Source organism: Natrix helvetica, assembly GCF_964273705.1.
Source record: "Natrix helvetica genome assembly, chromosome: 6".
NCBI lineage: Eukaryota > Metazoa > Chordata > Lepidosauria > Squamata > Natricidae > Natrix > Natrix helvetica.
Window position 1 is genome coordinate 80,297,342 of NC_138553.1, and position 19,562 is coordinate 80,316,903.

The window sequence follows — 19,562 nt, forward strand, 5'->3', positions numbered from 1 at the left end:
GTTCCCAGTGTACGCATGCGCAGAGCTGCCAGAAGAAAAGAAGAGCTAAGAAATCAGGGTCGACTTGGGAGTAAAGCCACAGGTGGAAGGTGATTGGAACCTCCCGTAGGAAATAAAAGAGGAGCAAAAGGGGAGTGGGCTTTGGCAGGAAACCATTCGTTCGTTCGTTCGTTTCAGGAGTGTGAAGATCTGTCCGTGAATCTCCGAGACTCTGTGCCCAGTCTTTCCTTGCACCGCACTGTGTTTGGGAAATAGCTTTCCAAGATAGATAAGGTCTGTAGTCATAAATACTCCTCTGAAAGACTGTTTACCAGGCCTTGGCTGAACGTGAATGAGAGGAATTCACATTCGTTTAATAAAAGGGTTTTTTATTAAATCTGCTTTGTGCTTTTGGGTCAGAACAGAAGTTCCCTGAGGATGGGCTCCAACATGAATCCGAAAGCCCAGAAGTTCCCTGGGACGGACCCAGATTGGATCCTGGGACAAATACCTTCGCCTTTGGCTGCAGAGAACATGGTTAAACGATAGGCCATTTGTAAATGGGAGTTGCGTCCAATCCTTTTAAGTTCGTGATGGCTAACATTTTTGTCCTCGCGTGCCCAAAGCGCACATGTGCATGTGACAATGAGCGTGTGTATGCCTGCAGCCATAATGCAATGCATGTGTGACCTCCCTGTATGCCCCGCCCCCCTGCGCATGTCCATGCAACCCCCCCCGCTCCCCCCACCCCTCGCACATGTGTGCACGACGCCTCCCCCATGGCCCATTTTTGGCCGAGCAGGCCTCCCTGCAGCCTCCTGGGACCAAAAATGGGCCACGGGGACCCCTGCGCTCTCCCCTTCCCCCCACGCATGCGCGCATGATCCTCACTTGTGCGCCCGTCTCCCAAATGCGCAGCAGAGACCCAAAAATCAGCTGGCCGGTGGGAGGCACGTATGTATGCGCGATGGTGCTGAGCTGGGGAAACGGCTGGCGTGCCCAAAAAGAGGGGTCCACGTGCCACCTGTGGTTGGCCATCACGGTTTTAAGTGTTGGATATGGCATGCGTGGGAAATCGGTTTTTATTCCTTGTTACATCTCCCAATTGGCGTTGTCAAATAGCAACCGCTATTCTATTGCGTGTCATTCACAGACGCTCGAGATGCGCTGTTTAAGCCTCCTTGAGACAGTGATTCTAAGAGGGGAAAAAAATATCTGACCCGAAATTGCCTAAAATTCATACAAAATTTGCCGCTTGCGTCTCCTGGGCTTTAAGAAGCTACCGGGTGCCTCGAGGCTGAAGCGATGAACTTTACGCGTTTCAATTTCTTCGTTTGCACAAAGCTTTAACACAAAACGACGATTAGGCAGGAAATTAAAAAACGAATCAAATTATGTGCTAGGGGAAATTCCAGATTAAAGAACCCGAAAGTAAAGTAAAGCGTATTCGTGCTTATTTTTGTCTTTTTTTCCTCTTCTTTCAGGCAGTCAAATTTGAGCCTTATCATGACAGTGCCTTAGCTCGATTTCTTCTCAAGCGCGGTTTGAGGGTAAGTATTGGAAAAGATTTAAATCAGACGGCACGTCGATGGAGTTTCTCGGTCACCATGGTTGCCCCAAAGGCAGGGGTGGGCTTCAGATATTTTAGCAAGGGTTTCTATGCCGGGTTGCTGGGTGGGCGTGGCCAGGATGGCCCAGGGGTGAAATCCTCCTGGTTCAGCCGAACCATTACGGACGATTGTCCCTGGTTCTCAACTGCGAGCCATCATGGGAGGCTTCCCCCCTCCCACTTTTTAAAGCATTTTTTTCCCTGCCGGTTCGGACGAATAGGGAAAAGGGACAGCACGGGCCCAGAGAGAGTTGGTTCAGAGAGAGAACCCGTTACTGTTCCAAAGGCTCCTAAAGCCAACAAACAGAGAAAAAGGAAGCAGGTTGCTCAGAGCAAGCCTGAGGTTCCTCATGAAACTGTTAATGTTGAAAATTCACTAACTGGTAAACCTTTGCATTCCAGGTGTATCCACAAGTGGCATAGGAGATTGGGGCACGCCAGTTTGCCCTCCCCAGGCTCCAGAGTCTTTCCGCGAGCCTCCGGATGGACGAAAACGGCCTCCCCAGGCTCCGGAGGTCCTCTGGAGGCGGGAAATGTGCCTGTTTCTGGCCTTCTTGAACTTCTGGGAGGCCCGTTTTTTGCCCTCCCCGAGCCTCCACGCGCACCCTGCACTTACCAGCATCCAAAACAGACCGTGTGGGGACTCCTGGGAGGGGAGGAGTGGGTGCGGCCAGCCAGAAGTGGGATTTAGGGGTTCTCCGAACTGCATCGAATCTTAGTTCGAGGTTCTCCCAAACCCCTGCGACACCCACCAGCAGCCCCCCCCTCTGTCTTAGATGCTACTTCTTCCATTCACAGAACAAGCGGATTGGACACTTCCTCTTCTGGTTCCTGAGGAGCGAGATTGCGCAATCCATGCACTACCAGCAGAGATTTGCCGTGATCTTGGAAGCGTATCTGAGAGGGTGTGGCAAAGCGATGCTGAAAGACTTCCTCAGGCAGGTCCAAGTGACGGAGCTGCTGCACAAGGTCACCAGGGAGATCAAGACCATCTCCGCAGAGAAGTACGACGTCACCCCTCAAGGTAGGTGACGTTTTCGGATGTCATGCGTTCGCCTCCCTCGTTTTTTGGGTCACCCGGCAGCAAAATCCCACGGTATCTTTGCATCGTTGCGGTTTCCAGATGTGTCGGTTGTGAACCAAGGTGAAAACCCAATAATAAGACTCATAGAAGAGAATGTTGGTAGCTCAGGGTTGAGCTCTATGGTCTTTGGTGCTCTCTGAGCCTGGTGGTTTTCTCGTAGACGTTTCACTACCAAACTAGGCAACATCATCAGTGCAAGAAGAGAGTAGGGCTTGTGGAGGAGGAGGAGGACAACGACTGTGGGCTCCCTGGTGCTTTCTGAGCTTGGTTGTTTCCTTGTAGACATTTCATTACCCAAACTAGGTAACATCATCAGAAGGGAGTAGGGTTTGTGGAGGAGGAGGAGGAGGACAAGGGCTGTGGGGCCCTTGGTGCTCTCTGAACTTGGTTGTTTTCTTGGAGACATTTCACTACCGAACTAGGTAACATCATCAGTGCTAGAAGGGTGTAGGGGTGGTGGTGGTGGAGGAGGAGGAGGACTGAGGATTCCTTGGTGCGTGCTCACATTGCTACCAACCAGTAGCAAAGGTAATTGATTGATTTCACTCCTGCCAGAAAGGTTTGGAAACCATGTCCTAAAGGAGAAATGGAGGACCTATCAGCCATTCCTCATCCCATTTCATTGTAATTAAATTAAGTTTCTGAGTTTTTAAAAAAAATTTCCCCTTCCCTCCACTCTCATTTCTTTAGTCATCGCGCAGCTCAAACAGAAACTTGAGAAGCTACAGGAGAATAGGTTTCCAGAATGTTTCACGGTTCCCTACGACCCCGGACTAAAAGCAGGAGCACTGTTGGTAAATATAATTTCCTTTTCTCTTAGCAAAGTCAGAGGAATGAGGGGTCCACGGGATTAGAGCCTAAACAGAGCCCTGGGGACACAAGGAGGAGTAAATTCCTAGATAGGCAACAGTACAATGCACAGGTCTTTTTTTTGCCCCTTGAAAATCTTTAACTTCTCATCCAAGAAGCTTCTTCGGTTCTTGAAGAAGCTTCAGAACTTCCCCAGAACCGAAGAAGCTTCTTGGATAAGTAGCAAAACATTTTCAAGGGGCGAAAAAAACCCAAGAACGCCGACTCGAAAATCCGCTAAATGTTGCATTCAGGTCACGAATACACCCTCGGGTGCCAAATAAACACAATAAATCTCACCCCTCTTACTAACGTATCGACTACCGTGTTTCAATTAACAACTTGGGTAAGGAATGTCATAAAATTGGGGGAAAACTCACTTAAATGTCTCACTTAACAACAGAAATGTTGGGCCCAATTGTGGTCGTAAGTTGAGGACTATATGTAGATGCAAAGTCCTGGCCTTTAATCATGTCAGTTCTGGTGATGAACGGTGTATATAAGCGTCTCTCTTTTCTCGCAGATCGAAAAATGTAAAGTAATGGCTTCCAAGAAAAAACCTCTGTGGCTAGAATTCAAATGCGCGGATCCAACCTGTCTGTCCAGTGAAACCATCGGCATCATCTTCAAACACGGTGATGATCTGAGGCAGGATATGCTCATTTTACAGGTAACATGTATGCAACACACTGAGGGAAGCCAGTGAAATAGGAGAAACTTTAAGACAGAGTTGTCTAACTTGATTTCATTGAGAGCCGCATCAGGATTCAGTTTAGCCTCGGGGGGGTGGGGGGGTGGCCAGCTTGACGTCATTCATGTCGGGGGCGCCTGTGTTGGCCCAAGCGCTCTGGCAGCTGAAACAGGCTCCTGAGCTCCGTTTTCAGCGACGATGGCCTCCTGCAGCCCTCTGCCAGCAAAAATGGAGCTTGGGAAGGCATGCGCGCGCACAGACACAGTTTTCTCTGGCAGGGGGCTGCAGGAGGCCATGATGGCCAGAAATGGAGCCTGGGAGGGCCAAGTACAGCCCTCCCAAGCTCCATTTTCACTGGCAGAAGCACCACGGGTCAGTCCTTCGCTATTTCCAGGGCGACCCCGCCGGCGAGATCAGAAGTGAGTCGCTGCTGGTTCGGCCTGGATCGGGCAAACCGATAGTAGCGGCGATTGGAGGCTCCGCTTAATCGCCCGGAAGCTTCTGCGCGTGCGCAAAAGCGTCACGCGCACGAGCGAACCGGTAGGGAAAAAATTAGAAAGCCACCACTGGGCCAGATCTAAGCAGATCCGGCTTACAGGCTTTGAGTTTGACACCCCTGCTCTAATAAATCATTTTAGTTATGAAAAAGAGGAAATAAACAGAAGTCTCCTAAGTGGTGGCTACTAGATGTGGAAGTGAACGTATGTACTGGTTTCCCTGAATGACATACATTTTTATTCATAGCAGTTCTCTTTTTCGTATCTTTTTTTTAAAAAAATAATGGGATAATCTGTGTAGAAGCCTACCAGTTGATGTATGTTGGACTTCCTTGCCTATTTAGCTAAAGTTCAAACTCTCAACTCCATGTTCCCTAACTTTTGATATTGATGCTAAAGCAGGGGTGTCCAAACTTGGGAACTTTAAGACTTGTGGACTTCAACTTCCAGAATTCCCCAGCCAGCCATTCTGGCTGGGGAATTCTGGGAGTTGAAGTCCACAAGTCTTAAAGTTCCCAAGTTTGGACACCCCTGTGCTAAAGTGTTTTTAATTAGAGGCAGTCCTCAACTTGCAACGATTCACCGTAACTCTTCCTAGTTACAACTGCACTGAAAAAAGGTGGCTTGTGAACGTTTTTCACGCTTACGACCATTGCAGCGTTTCCGTGGTCACGTGATCAAAATTTAGAAGCTTGGCAACTGGCATGTACTTACGACTGTTGCAGTGTCCCGGGATCACATGATCCCCCCCCCTTTTTTTTTTGCATAATTTTTTTTTCCTTTCAAATACATTCATAAATATACATTCTTGTAAGTACTATTAACATTTATCTATTAACTATTAACATTTATCCCTATCTTCTTACCAATATAGAAAACTACAGCTGGGGACACTTTCTTGCCACCCCATTTCTCCATCTTGTTTCACAGCAACCCTACTGCTTCTCAACCTCCCTTCTCTATCTTCTTCTTTCCTCCTCTCCTTCTTCTTTTCTTCTTCCCTTCCCTTTCCCCCACTCTTCCTCTCTTCTCCTTCTTACCCTCTTTCCTACTCTTCCTTCCCTTCCTTTACTTCTTCTGCTTTGCCCTTTCTTCTTTTCCTCCTTCCTTTCCGTTGTGGTTGCCCTTGTTTATTTTCTTTCGCTGATGGATTCTCGGGGTGGCATTCCCCTTTTGCAAACCAAATTCTTGCCAAGAAAACTGCAGGGAATATTTTGCAGCCAGCCTCCTCCCCAGGAAATTAAGACTGACTTGAAGGCACCCAAAACTTAAAAAATAAAAATAAAGTCTCTTCTATCATGAGCATTTCCACCCATTGATATAATATGGAAGTGTCCAGATGTTGAGCCGAATGATAGAAAGCGCACTTCATCTCTTCTTCTGTCGCTCAACAAATCTTTTATCTCAAGTCGTCACCGAGATGAAGGGGACGGAAACGAGCCAGGATGAAGACAGGATGTTTATGCGTTTTAGTGAACTGGAGTTTTCCTTTTTGAGTCCTGCTGCAGGCTTCCTAACAAGCCGCTGCTGTTATTTGTCTTGTCAAGATTGTTTTGCAACATTTATGTGGTGTAATTCAGAGCCCAGGGCCTTCCAGATGTTTGGACTGCATCAAACTAACTCCCTGATCATCCCCATCCTATTTGAGGCTGTCATTTTCATTCCGCCTGCAAAAATTGTGTTTACTTACTGTATACCATATTTTTCGGATATAAGACGCACCTTTTTCCCCCCAAAAAAGAGGGTGAAAATCTGGGTGCGTCTTATATGCTGAATACAGCATTTTTGGCCTACTGAAACCCTGCCCCCTTTGCAAAAATGGATGTGCAGAGGGTTTGGGAGGCTTGCAAAATTCTCCTGGGGGCTGGGGAGGGCAAAAATGAGCAAAAAATAGGACTTTTTGCTTTCCCCCCCCAACCCCCAGGACCACTCTACAAGCCTCCCAAAGCCTCTATGCTTTTCCCCCCAAAAAAGCGGCTCGTTTTTTGCTCATTTTTGCCCCTCCATCCCCCAGGAGCACTCTATAAGCCTCCCAAAGCTCTGCATGCCCCCTCCTTCCCCCTCCCCCCCCCAAAAAATGAGGCGTGCAGAGGGTTTGGGAAGCCTGCAAAACCTTTTTTTAAAAAAACCTACCTCTTCAAAATCATGGTGCTCCTTATACTATGGAGCCTCTTATAGTCCGAAAAGTACGGTATTTACATTATTTATTGTTTGGAATTCCTATTTCTTAACTATCCATCTCCATCAGACAGGGTCCCTGGACAGGGTCACAAGGAAATAACTTACTTGTTTAATTTAGTGTGTTCTGTTTTGCAGCTGTACTCCAGGGATGTCAAACTCAAGGCCTGCAGGCCAGATCTGTCCCATCAGGTGCTTAGATTTGGCCCCCGGGGCCGCTCTGGAAACTGTGAAGGACTGGCCCGCAGTGCCTCTGCCAGCGAAAATGGACTCGGGAGGGATGTGTGCAGCCCTCCTGAGCTCCGTGTGCGGCCCTCCTGAGCTCCGTTTTCGCTGGCAGAATGCTAGCAAAACCCATTGGTAGCAAAAGTGGCATTTGATCACCCGAGTGATGTCGAGCTGGCCACGCCCACCCCTGGTTACGCCCAGCCCACCCGCTCTGAGGCGGCCTTCAATGAAATCGAGTTTGACACCCCTGCTCTAGTCTGTAGCTTTCACTTAGTAAGTTTTAGCGAGCCTGCGTCACTGTCCTGTAAGAAAATTTGATTTGAAGTAATGTGTTGAATTCATATGAATGTTTCTCCAGATTTTTTTTAAAAGACAGAAAAAGCTCCTATCAAACTTGTCCCAGCTTGGGCAGTTAGGAAGGAAAGACCCTTTACTCCATTCGTAGTGAAAGTTATATTTTAACTAAAGCCAGCGTAAGAAAAGCCAGATCTGAAAGTTTCCCGCGTAAACTGAATGATTTTCCCTTCTCCCGGGCCTTCCCCTTTGGTCTTCTTGCTATTGGGTGGACATTGGCCTTCCGTTCCCATGCCTGTGTTCTTGGACCATTCAACTGTTGTCTCGGGTTGGCACTTCCAGTTGCTGACATTCCCCCCTCCCAATATTCTTCCTGCCCCCCTTCCCCATACTTTATGGCAGGCCGCCACCAAAGCGAAGTAGAGCTGAAGCGATGTAATGGCAGATCTAACAGTCCCCTGATGCTGTTTGCCTTTTCTTTCTGTTAGATACTTCGAATCATGGCGTCAATATGGGAAGAAGAGTCCTTAGATTTATGTTTATTACCCTATGGATGTATTTCGACAGGGAATAAAATAGGTAATGTATTTGTCCAAAGCAGAGCTTTTAAAAAATCACAACTTAGTTTACTTATAATCATTCGTTTAAAGTTACAATTACATTGTATACAGAGGTGGGTTCCACATCATTTTACCACCGGTTCGCCGCACACCGAAAATGTGAGCATGTGCACACCTTCTGCACATGTGCTTTGCTTAAGCGCATGGCTTGCACGCATGCATGCACCTTAGAAAACGTGGCTAAATAGGATGGCATACCGCCAGGGCGGTAACCCGTAGGTTGCCACTACTAGTTTGCCAAAGCCGGTCCAAACCGGCTGAATACCTCATTTGGGAAATATTTACATGGCAGCTTTCCAAGATAGATAAAGTCTGTAGTCATAAATATTCCTTTGAAAGACTGTTTGCCAGGCCTTGGCTGAATGTGAATGAGAGGAATTCACATTTGTTTAATAAAAGGGGTTTTGTCAGGACCTGGACTCTGCCTGCTGCTTTTTGGAGAAGCCTAAGTCAGATCATCCCTCCATCCATTGCTATCTCTATTTATTGATCTATTAAATTTCTATTCCGCTCATCTTGCCTATAAGGTGACTCAGTACTTAAGAGACAGTCTAAACAAGAATGACCAACCAGGAGTAGCAACACTACCTTTACTATGAGGTTATAGTAATAGAAACTTGCAAGTCTGAACCTACCCCTCCCTGTCCCTTACTTTCCCCCCCAAACTTGTGGCTTTAAGTCAAAGCCTAGCTGTAGTCCTGACCTATTTTCATATTTTAGTCTGGTCTATTTTATAAAACTGACAGTAGCAGATCTGGAGGTGAGGAAGAAGAGAAAGAAATATATGCGTCAGGCCTGCAGCCATCTTTTCTTTGGGATCTCTGGCCTGCCACAGTTTCTATTCTTCTACTATGCATTTTCTATTGTGGGAAAATGGGGGGGGGGGGGGATTGCACAGAGTTAGATGATATGTAGCCATAACAAAAATCTTTCTGGAAAGCCAAGGTCATCCATTGTCTCTGCACCTCTGCACCTGGCCGGATCTGGATGGGTGAAAGCTGCCAGCGTGGCAGTGGGAGATTGGACCATGTGATGGACTTGTGGGTGTGGGGGGCAAGATCTTGAACTTTCAACTGGGTGGGGAAAACTGGGAAGCTTTCAGATTCGGGTTTTCCCAGATGTGCCAACAGGGCTCTCTTAATAAATTGGAACTTTGAGCAATACTTTGCGTTGGACTCTGAATTAATTTTGGGTGGTATTTGGAACCCTGACAATATGGTTCTTCCACCCTGGAATGGTGCTATTGGTTCAGGTCTTGCTTCTTTTTAAACAGGAATGATTGAAATCGTAAAGGATGCGAATACAATTGCTAAAATTCAACAAAGCACAGTCGGCAACACCGGGGCTTTTAAAGATGAAATACTAAACCAGTGGCTTAAAGATAAGTGTGTCATCGAAGAAAAAGTACGTGTTCCTATTACTGCTATTGCTACTATCTCTGTTTGAAAAAAGTATTGTTTCTTGGTAAGCCGTTACGGGGTACTTCAGAGGTGCCCAACCATGGTAAACTTTAAGACGTATGGACTTCAACTCCCAGAATTCCCCCAGCCAACATAAGACGATAATCTGGAACTTGGAAAGAAAAACGACAAGATGGATATAGAAATATTCACTTAAGGAGAGAGGAGAGAGTAAGAAAGAAAGAAAGAAAGAAAGAAAGAAAGAAAGAAAGAAAGAAAGAAAGAAAGAGAAAGAAAGAAAGAAAGAAAGAAAGAAAGAAAGAAAGAAGAAAGAAAGAAAGAAAGAAAGAAAGAAAGAAAGAGAAAGAAAGAAAGAAGAAAGAAAGGAAAGAAGGAAGGAAGGAAGGAAGGAAGGAAGGAAGGAAGGAAGGAAAGAAAGAGTATATAAGTGACTTTTCTTTCTATATAACCACAGTTAGCATATCAGACATCAGTATCTATTATGTTTCACTGTATTTGTTTTAGATCATTTCTTTTTTTTAAAAAAAAGTTTTCTTTTCACTGTGCCTTGTGAGTTGATAAACAGTCCCCATTTACTCTGCTTTTCTTTAGTAAATCCTCGGTCTTGCCTGATCATTTGTAAAACAATCACAACCACAGATATGCAAGGATGTGAAGGTTGTTGAATTGCCAGCACCAACTGAATAATTGCAACCTTGGTTGTAATCCAAACCATTGGATTAAATTAATTTTGCGTATACATGTCGTCTTCGATTTACGGCCCACAATTGAGCCCGAGATATACGTTGCTAAGCAACGAACTCACTTGTTAAGTGAGTTCTCCCCCCCCTCATTTTACAACCTTTCTGGCCACAGTTGCTAAGTGAATCGTTACAGTTGTTAAGTTACCAACCTGGTTGTTAAGTTGAATCTGGCTTCCCCCTTCTGACTTCACTTGTCAAAAGGTTCCAAAAGGGGACCACATCGGTCATAAGTGTGAGGCTTACGGTCATAACTCACGTTTTTCATTGTCGTCGTAACTTTGAACGGTCACTAAATGAACTGTTGCAAGCCTGTACTGCTAACCTTCACCCTCTTCTTAACAGTTTCAGGCAGCTGTGGAGCGGTTTGTGTATTCTTGTGCAGGATATTGTGTGGCAACCTTCGTACTTGGGATAGGAGATCGACATAATGACAACATTATGATCACAGCATCAGGTAAGTTTTGATTTAATGAGTGACAGCATTGTCTAAGGTAAAGGTAAAGTTCCCCTCTCACATAGGTGCTAGTCATTCCCAACTCTAGGGGGCGGTGCTCATCTCCGTTTCAAAGCCGAAGAGCCAGCGCTGTCCGAAGACGTCTCCATGGTCATGTGGCCGGCATGACTAAACGCCGATGGCGCACGGAACTCTGTAACCTTCCCACCAAAGGTGGTCCCTGTTTTTCTACTTGCGTTTTTGACGTGCTTTCGAACTGCTAGGTTGGCAGAAGCTGGGACAAGTTGCGGGAGCTCACTCGTGCTAAATCGAGGACTACCTGTAAGAGGAGCGAAGAGAAGATTGCAAGAAAAGCAGTCATTTGATTATAGGAGAAAATCAGATTTTGACAAAAGTTGCTCCAATGATAAAGGCAAACATACAGATGGAAGGGCCAATAAAGTTTTCTTTTTTGGTAAAAAGTCATCCTTGTTCCATGCTGGCGAAACTAGGGCACATGTAGGTTCAGCTCCACTGCGCATGTGTGGCAAAGACCCGGAAAACAGCTGGCCTCCCACCAGCCAGCTAATTTTCGGGTCTCCACCACGCATGCACAGGGGACAGGGAGAGCAGGGCGGGCATGGGGGGGTCATGTGTGCATGCACAGGGTAGGGAGAGCAGGTGGGGTCGCACACACATGCGTGGAGGGGGCAGGGCACACGGGGGGAGGTGTCACATGCGCACTGCATTATGGGTGCATTTGTTTTCGGCACACGATGACAAAAAGGTTAGCCATCCCTGTTCTAGTTGATGTGTTTTTAATTGCCTGGCATAATATTGATTTTGTTTTTTCCTTTTCTTTCCAAGGTAATCTCTTTCACATCGACTTTGGCCATATTCTTGGAAATTACAAAAGCTTTCTTGGGATTAATAAGGAGAGAGTTCCTTTTGTCCTGACACCCGATTTCCTTTTCGTCATGGGGACATCGGGGAAAAAAACCAGCCTGCGCTTTCAGAATTTCCAGGTAAGCTGTTCACCCAATCAACCTCGGGGATGTAACCCGATGGTAAATTAAAAAGTTATAATCTCATTCATTGCGGTAAATATATATACATATATTTTTGAAGGAGGTAGGTTGTTTTCGGAGGCTTCTATTCGAGACATCTTATTGGAGTTTTAAAAATGAGTAATGGGAGACTGGTAGTCCTCAAATTATGACCACAATTATTCAGCCTAATTAAGAAATTTAAGTGAGTTTTGCCCCATTTTACAACCTTTCTTGCCAATGTTGTTAAGTGAATCACTGCAGCTGTTAAGTTACCATGTTTCCCTGAAAATAAGACAGGGTCTTATTTTCTTTTGACCTCCGAAATAAGCACTTGGCCTTATTTTTGGGAAGGTCTTATTATTTTTGAGTTACAGGATGGGGCGAGCGTGGTCACCTCATGGCTGCTGCTGTGTTGGAATATTTTCGGGGAAGGCTTATTTTTTTGGGGGAGCTTATTTTAGCATACGCTCTCAAAAGCCCGATTGGGCTTATTATCCAGGGACGTCTTATTTTCAGGGAAGCAGGATAGTATCATGGTTGTTAAGTGAATCTTATTGTATTGTATTGTATTCCATTCCATTCAATTCTACTCCATATTTTCTATTCTGTTCCGTTCCGTTCCATTCCATTTTATTTTATTTTCCATACCATTCCATATTTTCTATTTCATTCCATTTTATTTTCTATTTATTTAATTTACTTTATTATTTTATTTTCCATTCCATTCCATATTTTCTATTCCATTCCATTTTATTTTATATTTATTTAATTTATTTTATTATTTTATTTTCCATTCCATTCCATATTTTCGATTCGATTCCATTTTATTTTCTATTTATTTTATTTTATTTATTTTATTATTTTATTTTCCATTCCATTCCATATTTTCGATTCCATTCCATTATTTTATTTTATATTTATTTTATTTTATTTATTTATTTTATTATTTTATTTTCCATACCATTCCATATTTTCTATTCCATTCCATTTTATTTTATATTTATTTAATTCATTCATTTTATTATTTTATTTTCCATTTCATATTTTCGATTCCATTCCATTATTTTATTTTATATTTATTTAATTTATTTATTTTATTTTTCATTCTATTTCATGTTTTCTATTCCATTCCATGCCATGCCATGATTATTCCATTCCATTCTATTTCCATTCCACTCCATTCTATTTATTCCATTCCATCCCATTCCAATTGACTGGGATGTTCTCTTTTTTTTCTGCAGGATATTTGCGTGCGGGCTTACCTTGCTCTTCGGAAACACACCAATCTCCTCATCATCCTCTTTTCCATGATGCTGATGACGGGGATGCCCCAGTTGACCAGCAAGGAGGACATCGAATATATCCGCGATGCGCTGACGGTCGGCAAACACAAAGAGGACGCAAAGAAGTATTTTCTAGATCAGATCGAAGTTTGTCGGGACAAAGGCTGGACTGTCCAGTTCAACTGGTTCCTCCATCTTGTGCTCGGAATCAAACAGGGCGTTGAAAAACATTCTGCCTAAATATGGCATTATGGTACGACCACCGGTGAGCCCGAAATTTCAGTTGCTAAGCGAGACGGTTGTTAAGTGTGCGCTGCCCATTTCACCACCTTTTGTTCGGACCCAGCTCCCCAAACACGGCAAACCCTCTGAAGTGAACTCAGAGATTCCTTTATTAGGAGCGCCAGCTAGCAGTGGTGGCTCTTCCTTCCCAAGGACCGGCCCGTAGATTTCCACTGCTCTCCTCTCCCTTCTGTGCATCCACGTGTCAGGCACCAGACCCAGTTTTCCTCATCTTCCTCATGAGACACCTCCAGACCTGGGGGCTTTTGACTCTCCATCTGAGGGCTAACGGATGGCCCAGGCTCCGCCTACATCTCTCTCTCTCTGACAGCTCCATTCCCTCTTCCCCCTCGGAGCTCTCAGGTTGCCTTGATGCTGATCCTGACTCCCAGGAAGGGGGATTTGTTGGTAGTTATTTGATACAGTCTCTCTCTGCAGGACACGCCTTTCCTTATCGGAATCTGGATTTTGCAGCTGATGTTCCTGCATTGCACTAAGCCAACATTGTCTGTGTCCTGCATGAGCAGCCGGTTGGACTAGAAGTCCTCCAAGGTCCCTTCCAACTCTATTATGTACATCGAAGGTGGTATTCAGCCAGTTCAGACCGCTTTGGGCGAACCGGTAGTGGCGACGATCAGTTGCCCCCACCCGCAGCACATCTCTGCGCTATCTTCTCCTAGATTTCCTTCTTTCTGGCTCAGCTGGTTTGCGTGGCATGGCAGATTTCCGCCCCGCGACTGTTCTACTTACCAGGGCTACCGTAGAAGCTAAGCAGCTGAGCTTCAAATTGCTGCACTTTGAACACTGCGCGTTAGGCCCGCGGGCAAAAAGCACGGGACCATCGAACTGGTTGTTAAACCAGTTGCATCCCACCACCAATGTACATACTGTGTAAGACTCGTGGGCTTCAATTCGTGGCATAGTTGGCTGAGGAATTCTGGGAGTTGAAGTCCACAAGTCTTAAAAGATGCCATATTTGGAGACTCCGATGTAGTAAATGCAGAGGAAACTTCAAAATATTTTACTACAGTGATATTTGGTCTCTAGAAGAAATACCGTCCAAGGGTTTCTGATTTCACCAGCTCTTTAAAAATTCGAAGGTTATCCCCCCCCCCCCGAGGAATATTTTTTAAAATAATTATTCAAATAAATATTAGTGCCATAATTCCTAGAGAATTATAGAGAACGCCCTGTTTTCGGGCCCTTTTGGGGGGCATTTTCTGCTGCTCTGGCACTCACGAAGACCGGCGGACCACCCATGCTATGCCCGCCCCCTCTGCTTTTGACCCCCGCCCCCCTGCTTTTGGCTTGTGACGGACCCGTTTTTTGCCCTCCCCAGGCCCCAGGAGCCCGGGGAGGGCGAAAACAGCCTCCCCCGCCCCCTCTGGAGGCCCACAATGGGCCTATGGGCAATCCGGAAGTTCGGTAACGGATTTCCAGTTTCGCCTGAGGGCGAAAAACACCCCAACATGCAAACCGGAAGTCCATTCCCGAACTTTCGGTTTGCGCGTTGGGTTGTTTTTCGCCAAAAATGAAGGCCGAAGTCAGCTGGCCAGAGTGCACCTGCGCGCTGGAACTGACAGGGCAATGCCTTGTGTGCCCTAACAAATGACTCCATGTGCCACAGTTCACCATCACGGGTCTAAGGTCTCCTGCTTGAACGGGAGATTGGATTAGAAGACGTCGAAGGTTCCTTCCGACTCTTTGTTTATTCTGGTATGAATTTGACCGACTTGAATTATTATAATAACTCGTTTCTCCAGAGCAAATATAACTTGAAGTGTATTTATTTACATGTGTCAGGCCACAAGCCTTCTCGTTAATATGTCACGTCATTAAAAGAAGCAGTAACATTATATGAAATATTTGCAATTGTAACCTACTCTTCTTTGGATGTAGATAAAGAGCTGAAAAGATTGCTGGGTATTAGAAAGACTTTTTAAAAAAGTTTCTTTTTTCTTAGGAAATCAGAGATGGTATTCAGCCGGTTTAGACTGATTTGCCTGAATCAGTAGTGGGAATTGCGGGTGCCCCCCCCTGCTCCGGCTCTATGCCATTCTGTTTAGGCACGTTTTCAAGCCGCCTGCGTGGCGCAAGGTCAACGCACTGGTACGGAAGGCCGACCGCATGCGGTGATGGTAGTGAAGTGAGCTCGCTCGCATTTGCGACCCGGTAGGGAAAATAAATGAATACCAATCCTGTAGGGAATGTGTAACTACTTAAATGTTTGATTCCATCATCCCTAATCACAGTTCACCCTGCAATTGATGACAAACTAAATCCAAAATTGTTGCATTGTGTTGGGATCTCCTATAAGAAATTCTACATTAAAAAAACCAATTTTCTGAACCTTTTACGTTTTCTAACAATACCTTTAAAAAGAAAAACTCAGTTGTTTGCATTGTATCTGTTCTGCAATTTTAAAAAGCGATGTATGTTTTATATGCTCTGGATAAAAATATATATTAATATGCTTTAATTAGTACAGAGTTTTTCTGTTGTGTATTTTTTTTTTTGATTAACATTGTCTTCACAGTTTTTGTAAACGAAGCATATGAAAATAATGAACATGCTGCATAAAAACAGATTAAATGCATTCTCCTCCGGTTGGGGTGTAAGCAGGAAGGATTATCCCGAAAAATCAATTGGAAGGTTATTTTAATTTATTGCAGAAAAACTACATTAGCGCCTCAACATGTCTCTGGTGAAATTGACAATTGCCACTTTTAAGGGTTTTAATTTTTTTTTAAAAAGTGAATTCATGTTAGGACAATTGATTTAATTGTTCATAATAGACCAACAGGGGTGTTGATGTCCCTGCATCCTAAAGTCTTAAAAAGATTGAGAAGCAACCTTAAAATTGCTTCAGCTTGTTCTGGTCTATTATGTAAAATTTCTTCTGTCCCTTCTACTGAAACTTCAGAAAAAGTTTTGTATTTTAACCAACTGGGATGGGCTGTGTCCTTTTTTGACAATATTATTTTTCCATGCGGATATCATTCTGTTTCATTCCCCCCTTTTTTAATATCTACCTTTGATGTTTTAATTCTCCATGTCGGAAACTTTTTTATGATACATTTCAGTTGCTGAAAACAGCATCACAATATTTTACTGGAGTGAAACACCATAATGACAAGTTCAGAATGAACAAAATAGAGCTGAAAGGGACCTTGGAGGTCTTCTAGTCCAGCCCCCTATTCAAGCAGGAAAACCTATACCATCTGAGACAAGTGACTGTCCTCCCTTAACATACCCCAATTTGGATCGGCAGTTCCTAAGTGATGTGGTCCTTAAGTGAACAACCCATGGTTGTTAAATGAGACACCATGGGATTGTGACTTCTGATTTTACTGCCGTGACTTGACCATGGGATACTGCTATGGTTCCGAGGACTAGTTGTAAAACTCCTTTTCCAGCTGTCATAAGTTAGAATGGTTGCTGAACAGCAGCAAAACACTCTGCACATGCTCAGAGGCAACACTTCCCTCCCGGGTCTCCGCTACCTTTTAATAATAATAATAATAATAATAATAATAATAATAATAATAATAATAATAATAATACTTTAATTTATAGACCGCGCCCTTTCCTTAACAGGACTCGGGGCGGTGACCGACTTGAATTATTATTTTCAGCAGCAGCAAGCAGCTAAGCACTCTGCACATGCTTAGAGGCAACACTTCCTGCTCCGGTCTCCGCTTGCCTTTTTCCTCTGCAAACCAGCAGCAGCAAAGCACTCTGCACATGCTTAGAGGCAACGCTTCCCCCTAGGGTCTCCGCTGCCTTTTCTATCAACAAAGCAGCAGCTGCAATCACTCTGCACATGCTCAGAGGCCACGCTTCCCTCCGGCCGGCTCTCTGCAAAGCAGCATCCATATCAAGCATCAAAGCCCTCTGCACATGCTCAGAGGCCACGCTTCCCTCCCCGCTGCCTTTTTTTTGCCTCTGCAAACTCATCATCATCAAAGCCCTCTGCAAATGCTCAGAGGCCACGCTTCCCTCCCCGCTGCCTTTTTTTTTGCCTCTGCAAACGCATCATCATCAAAGCCCTCTGCACATGCTCAGAGGCCACGCTTCCCTCCCGGCCGGCTCTTTGCAAAGCAGCATCAACATCAAGCATCAAAGCGCTGTGCACATGCTCAGAGGCCACGCTTCCCTCCCGACCGGCTTTTCGCTGCCTTTTTCCCTCTGCAAACGCAGCATCCACACCAAGCATCAAAGCCCACTTCTCATGCTCAGAGGCCACGCTTCCCTCCCGGCCACCTCTGCGCTGCCTTCCCCCCCCCCCCCTTTGCAAACGCATCGGCCGCACCAGCAGCAGCAGCAGCAGCAGCGGCGGTGGGCGTGTGCGTGGCGCGCGTGCGGCGGCAAGCGAGCAGGCGCGCGGCGCACGGTTGCCATGGTTTCCCCGGGGCTCAGGCGCGCGCGCGGGCTTCCCTCCCTCCCTCCCTCCCTGGCCGGCGCTCGAGGGAGGGGGGTGGGGCTGCGCCTTGCTGCCGTCACGGCCGGGCTCGGCTCTTTCTTCGCGGCCGGCTGCAAAGCGCCGGGGAAGCCCCCGAAGGGAGGAAGAAGCCGCCGCCGCCTCCGCTGCCGCCGTTGCAACCCCGGCGGGGGGCCCCGGTCGGAGCCCGCTGGGCGCCGGGTTGCGTTGCCCGCCGCGGGGCCCGGGGCGGCCGCCCCTCCCCGCCCCGCCCGGCATGAGCATCTCCATCCCGGAGGGGCTGCGGGAGCTGCTGCAGAGCTTCACCCTGGAGGTGCTGCGGAGCCAGCCGGCCGACCTGCTCGACTTCGCCCTCCGCTACTTCCAGCGGCTGAAGGCCGAGGCCGGAGGAGGAGGAGGAGGCGGGGGTCTCCCTCGGGGCCCCGGGGCCCGCTGCAACGCCGGCAGCCGCCCGCAGCTCGACGGCGCCCCCGCCGAGGCCCGCGGGGTCAACTTCTCGCCCGAGCCGCTGCAGAGCCCCTCCGAGAGCAGCGGCGAGGAAGACCAGGAGGAGGAAGAGGAAGAGGAGGAGGAGGAGGAATTCGTCGGTAAGACGGACGAGAGGGAGGATCCTCGGGGGAGGGAGGCTGGGGGGCGCCCTTCCTTGCAAGAGGGGATGGAGGAGGGGAGAAGAGAAAGGAGGAGGAGGAGGAGGAATTGAAGGAGAACGAAAAATTGGAGCAGGAGAGAAAGGGAAGAAGGAGAAATTGGAGGAGGAGAAAGGAGAGAAGGAGAAATTGGAGGAGGAGGAGGAGAAAGGGAAGAAGGAGAAATTGGAGAAGGAGGAATTGAAGGAGAACGAAAAATTGGAGCAGGAGAGAAAGGGAAGAAGGAGAAATTGGAGGAGGAGAAAGGGAAGAAGGAGAAATTGGAGGAGGAGGAGAAAGGGAAGGAGGAGGAATTGGAGGAGAACAAAAAATTGGAGCAGGAGGAGAAAGAAGAAGGAAAAGCTGGAGGTGGAGGCATTGAAGGAGGAGGAAAAATTTGAGGAGGAGGAATTGAAGGAGGAGAAAGGGGAGAAGGAGAAATTGGAGAAGGAGGAATTGAAGGAGGAAGAGGAGGAATTGAGGGGAAGAAGGAGAAATTATTGAAGGAGGAATAGAAAGGGAAGAAGGAGAACCTGAAGAAGGACTTGAAGGAGAAGGAAAAATTGGAGGAAGAGGAGGAGGAGAAATTGAAGGAGAACAAAAAATTGGAGGAGGAGAAAGGGAAGGAGAAACTGGAGGAGGCAGGAGGAATTGAAGGAGAAGGAGAGAAAGGGGAGAAGGAGAAACAGAAGGAGGAATTGAAGGAGAAGGAAAAATTGGAGGAGGAAGAGGATGAATTGAAGGGGAACAAGTAGAAATTGGAGGAGGAGGAATTGAAGGAGAAGGAGAAAGGAAAGGAGAAACACGAGGAATTGAAGGACGAGGAAAAATTGGAGGAGGAGGAGAAGAAAGGGAAGAAGAGAAACTGGAGGAGGCATTGAAGGAGGAGGAGAAAGGGAAGGAGAAACTGAAGGAGGAGGGAGAATTGAAGGAGAAAGAGAGAAAGGGGAGAAGGAGAAACAGAAGGAAGATTGAAGGAGGAGGAAAAATTGGAGGAGGAGGAGAAGAAAGGGAAGAAGAAACTGAAGGAGGAGGGAGAATTGAAGGAGAAGGAGAGAAAGGGGAGAAGGAGAAACAGAAGGAAGAATTGAAGGAGAAGGAAAAATTGGAGGAGGAAGAGGATGAATTGAAGGAGGAAAAGGAGAAATTGGAGGAGAAAAAAGGGAAGAAGGAGAAACTGGAGGAGACATGGAAGGAGGAGAATTGGAAGAGAAAGGGAAGAAGAAATTGGAAGAGGAGGAGGAATTGAAGGAGA

The 19,562-nt window shown here is 46.4% G+C and overlaps 3 protein-coding genes across 5 annotated transcripts in view; 2 read left to right on the forward strand and 1 right to left on the reverse strand.

Annotated features, from left to right (window-relative positions):
* Window positions 1-15,730, forward strand: part of PIK3CG (phosphatidylinositol-4,5-bisphosphate 3-kinase catalytic subunit gamma) — a 32,706-nt gene extending 16,976 nt beyond the window's left edge. For all 3 annotated transcript variants that reach the window (XM_081957043.1, XM_081957041.1, XM_081957042.1), the window contains exons 3-11: window positions 1,464-1,529; window positions 2,387-2,612; window positions 3,363-3,466; window positions 4,045-4,191; window positions 7,898-7,988; window positions 9,303-9,433; window positions 10,536-10,647; window positions 11,494-11,651; window positions 12,917-15,730. In XM_081957043.1, the coding sequence (XP_081813169.1) occupies window positions 1,464-1,529; window positions 2,387-2,612; window positions 3,363-3,466; window positions 4,045-4,191; window positions 7,898-7,988; window positions 9,303-9,433; window positions 10,536-10,647; window positions 11,494-11,651; window positions 12,917-13,198 (1,317 nt within the window). In that variant the 3' untranslated portion in view covers window positions 13,199-15,730. The remainder of the gene's footprint in view (window positions 1-1,463; window positions 1,530-2,386; window positions 2,613-3,362; window positions 3,467-4,044; window positions 4,192-7,897; window positions 7,989-9,302; window positions 9,434-10,535; window positions 10,648-11,493; window positions 11,652-12,916) is intronic.
* COG5 (component of oligomeric golgi complex 5) overlaps window positions 1-19,562 on the reverse strand; it is a 312,215-nt gene that overhangs the window by 85,346 nt on the left and 207,307 nt on the right. The gene's annotated exons all lie outside the window — the stretch shown is intronic.
* Window positions 17,790-19,562, forward strand: part of PRKAR2B (protein kinase cAMP-dependent type II regulatory subunit beta) — a 49,004-nt gene continuing 47,231 nt past the window's right edge. Inside the window, exon 1 of the mRNA XM_081958010.1 lies at window positions 17,790-18,268. Within this exon, the coding sequence (XP_081814136.1) occupies window positions 17,938-18,268 (331 nt within the window). The 5' untranslated portion in view covers window positions 17,790-17,937. The remainder of the gene's footprint in view (window positions 18,269-19,562) is intronic.